General features: G+C 45.7%; 1 protein-coding gene across 1 annotated transcript in view; it reads left to right on the top strand.

Annotated features, from left to right (window-relative positions):
* LOC104958107 (phospholipid-transporting ATPase IB-like) overlaps window positions 1-4,026 on the top strand; it is a 9,774-nt gene extending 5,748 nt beyond the window's left edge. The window contains exons 4-7 of the mRNA XM_010785815.1: window positions 1,444-1,518; window positions 3,027-3,149; window positions 3,492-3,570; window positions 3,798-4,026. Coding sequence (XP_010784117.1) covers window positions 1,444-1,518; window positions 3,027-3,149; window positions 3,492-3,570; window positions 3,798-4,012 — 492 coding nt within the window. The 3' untranslated portion in view covers window positions 4,013-4,026. The remainder of the gene's footprint in view (window positions 1-1,443; window positions 1,519-3,026; window positions 3,150-3,491; window positions 3,571-3,797) is intronic.
* Window positions 4,027-4,032: the final 6 nt, after the last annotated feature.

Below are 4,032 nucleotides of genomic sequence, written 5' to 3'. Positions count from 1 at the left end.
TTTTTTTTTCTGTGTGTGTGTGTGTGCAAAAGAGACAGAAAGCAGACACCAGGAGGGCAGCTCGTCCATCACTGTCAGCCATGTCGACAAACAGCTGCAGAACGTCTCTGTTAATGTAACTGAGTGTGTGTGTGTGTGTGTGTGTGTGTGTGTGTGTGTGTGTGTGTGTGTGTGTCAGCTGTGCCAGCTGTGCTCCACACCCCCTCCTCACCCTGTGTCTCACATTAAGGATGCCAGCAGGTGCAGGTCCTGGGAGACTACTGTCCCGCTCACACCACTACAGCGTGTGTGTGTGTGTGCCTGTGTGTGTGCCTGTGTATGTGTGTGCCTGTGTTTCTGTGTTTCCATGATTATCTCACATGATTGGCTCCCTGCGGGGCGCTGTGGGCCAAAGGTTAGAGACTGTCTCTGTCCACTTAGTGGAGACAGAATAAGGGGGATGGGGGGTGTGTGTGTGTGTGTGTTTTTGTGTATCTGACCTCACCCCTGGGCTGTATGCTGCACTGTATGCCCGAGGAATGCCACAACTCCCAGCAGTGTGTGTGTGTGTGTGTGTGTGTGTGTGTGTGTGTGTGTGTGTGTGTGTGTGTGTGTGTGTGTGTGTGTGTGTGTGTGTGTGTGTGTGTGTGTGTGTGTGTGTGTGTGTGTGTGTGTGTGTGTGTGTGTGATGGCGTTAATGAAGTTCTCCCCTGAGCCAGTCATATTTAAAGGCTGTGATTTCAGTAAATTATCTTCTATAAAATCAGGAAGAGGTTTCAGAGCCAGCCACAACCTGCAGGAGGAATGCTTTTACTACTTCAGTTTAATGGAGGTACAGGAAGTGCAACTGCTATAATTTATATTTAAAAACCAATGCAACACAGCCAGAAGAATCATTACGCTTTGGATTAATTACAGCAAACAAATGGGACAACCGTCTCGTGTACATAGTGCTGTTTATTGCTCTTATGTTTCATAAAACTATGACCACAATTCCCATAACTGCTTTCTGAAGGATGGGCTTACTTTTTTCGTTAACTAAAGATGTATTTACTTTGTTCCTGTTTTTAACCAGGAAGAAAACACTACAATTACACTACAATAAATACCAACACATAAAGAAATGTTACAAAGAGTACTATTGACTTAAATGCAACAGAAATCAACCATTGTTTGGAACTGATTTAAAAAAGTTGACCTATGATACACTTTGATTTACATTTCATGATCTTACCTTCTGAACGACTGAAACGTCATTAAAGTGACACACACTGTTGGGATTCCTGGTTTCCTCTGACGCTATAAAGTACAAAATGTTCCTCGTGTGAACCTCTCATTTTGTAAACAGGGCCACACATTTGGCCATGTCCTGCTGCTGTTTCCACTATCAGTACCTCCCTAAGGCAGATGTACCCTCCGCCATTGTCCCTCTCATCCCCTCTCATCCCTCTCTTTGTGTCCCAGCTCTGGTTCGCCTTTGTGAACGGGTTCTCCGGACAGATCCTTTTTGAGCGCTGGTGTATAGGCCTCTACAACGTGGTGAGTACCCGCCCTAACTCTTTTCCATTCCTCCACTCAGTCTCTCCCCCTCCCTGTTCACCTTAAGTGTGTCTTTCGCTCTCTTGCTATCTCAACATCAATCTCTCTCCACGTTGTCTCTTAATCTCAGCCAGAAATGTTTGTTTGCATGCAGAGTTTTTTCTGTTTTAGTGCCAGCTGTTAGTGAATATGTCCGACTGTCTGCAAATACCTTCAGGCTTTATGGAATTCCTTTTAAAGAGGCCCTATTATTCTCATTCAGGTTCATATCAGTTGGTGTTTCTCAATGTCGAGGACGCTTCCTTGGTAGGACATGTCTTCCGACTCACTTCCTTCAGAAGCTAGGCAAGAATCCTTCCTGGCATTCGGAAAACAAACAAAGAGTGGAACAGGCGAGCAAGTGCGTCATATGAGAGGCCCCGCCTTAAATTTTCCGCCTTCAATTTTGGGAAATTGGTCTGTGCGCAAAGCATTGTGGGGATTTTAAGACCGCGGAGGATACACATGTGCGAAATGTCTCGCTACGGCGGGACTCGATGGCGTAGCATCCTTGAAATAGTGGCTCTGGAGCAGCCTTCCTTGACATTGAGAAACACCCAGTATGTAGTGTCTCTACATGTCTCCATGCTTTGAAGTGGACCTATCATGCTATATTTGAATAATATAGTGTAGGACCATACCTATATAAGGCATATTTATACTTTTTATTTTTCTAAATACCAAACAGATCATGCATTTTAGCCATTCTTCATTTCGCGCAATTCAACACTGTCTTTTCATGGGCTGATTCTGTGAGAACAGCACCATCTACAGGCCTGGCATATGTACTACAGCGTCTCCAGCGCTTTCCAACGGCAATGTCCGTGGCTGTCTCCTCCTGATTGGTGGAGTTGTCCCAATAGCTGTAGCGCCACTTCTGTGACGTCATAGAAGTGTTCAAATCTGGATCAGTCTGTATCAGATCCGTTGCAGCCCCTTTTTAAGAGATTTGGGTATGGAGGAAAAGAGAGAGGGTTATGTTTTCCGGCACTTGGTGAGTTCCCTGGAACCACGGGGACACATATTCATGTTTAAAAGACGTACAAAAGTGCATTTTGCATGATAGGTCACCTTTAATGTTCAAAAAGCTCTGTATTTTTCTCATACTGCCTGTGCTGCAGCACCTCTTTTCCCCCTCTGTCTGAAACGAGAGCCCAGTCTGTTCCGATTGGTTAGCTGGCCGGCTCTGTTGTGATTGGTCAACCGCTTAGAGATGTCCTGCCCTTTAACCTATCACGTACAATGTGTTGAAAGGCTAGCCAATAGAAGTGGTACATAGCGATTTAATGGAAGTAAACAAAGGAGTCGCATGGAGGAGTTTCAGGAACGTTGGGATTCTTAGCCTTTGCAGACCACTTAACTGCACATAATTACATATAACCCAAAATCATAATAGGGCCTCTTTAATGCCACTGCTGATTGTCAATGCGTGTTTTAATGTCTGTGTGTGTTTGTTGTGTGTGTTGCAGATATTTACCGCACTGCCTCCGTTCACTCTGGGAATATTTGACCGGCCGTGCAGCCAACAGAACATGCTCCGCTTCCCGCAGCTCTACCGAATCACCCAGAATGCTGAGGGCTTCAACACCAAGGTAGGTACACGCACACACACCTCACCTCTGCCTTCGACTCGTCCTGTGGGATTGACGGGTGATGCCTACTGTTTGTTTGGGACGCCGGCGAGTAAACAAGAGTGGCATAAGGGACTGGGATGTTTCCATGGCTACGCCTAATGAAAGTCATAGGAATAATGAAGTCTTTCATTTTGGACGGTACACTAGCAACCCAACCTACTGTATGTGTGGGAGTGTGTGTGGAGGGCACTTCTGATGGCAGGAACACAGTGGAAGGTGTGTGTGGGGGCATATATGTGCTTTGGCATTACTCTCTACTGACTTGTTTCACTTTCCCTCCCCTCTCTTTCTGTCTCTCAGGTGTTCTGGGGGACTTGTATCAATGCACTGATTCATTCAATTATTCTCTTTTGGTTTCCTCTCAAAATGTTAGAGCATGGTAAGAAACACGCCTGAGTAACTCGTGCAAATTCCCATAATTCTGGCTGGTTTCACTTTGTCATGAGGTGTGTGTGTGTGTGTGTGTGTGTGTGTGTGTGTGTGTGTGTGTGTGTGTGTGTGTGTGTGTGTGTGTGTGTGTGTGTGTGTGTGTGTGTGTGTGTGTGTGTGTGTGTGTGTGTGTGGAGAGAGAGTGTGTGTGTGTGTGTGTGTGTGTGTGTCCCACAGACGCCCCGTTCAGCAGCGGTCAGGGAAATGACTACCTATTTGTTGGAAATATGGTGTACACAGTAAGCGTTTTATTTGCATATATCTGCGTTTGTATCTTTTTTGTTTGTATTAGTTTTTATTCCTGTCTTCTGGCATGCAGATGTTTTTCCTTTTTGCATACACACAGTATTTGTGTACACTGTGCAGCTTCCTCCGAGTCTCCAGTCGTCTAGCCACTCTGTCTCCCCCCCCC

Source organism: Notothenia coriiceps, unplaced genomic scaffold (genome assembly GCF_000735185.1).
Source record: "Notothenia coriiceps isolate Sejong01 unplaced genomic scaffold, NC01 NC01_scaffold00028344, whole genome shotgun sequence".
Classification (NCBI taxonomy): domain Eukaryota; kingdom Metazoa; phylum Chordata; class Actinopteri; order Perciformes; family Nototheniidae; genus Notothenia; species Notothenia coriiceps.
The sequence above is the reverse complement of the archived record's forward strand: the minus strand, read 5'-3'. Positions and strand labels throughout refer to the sequence as shown.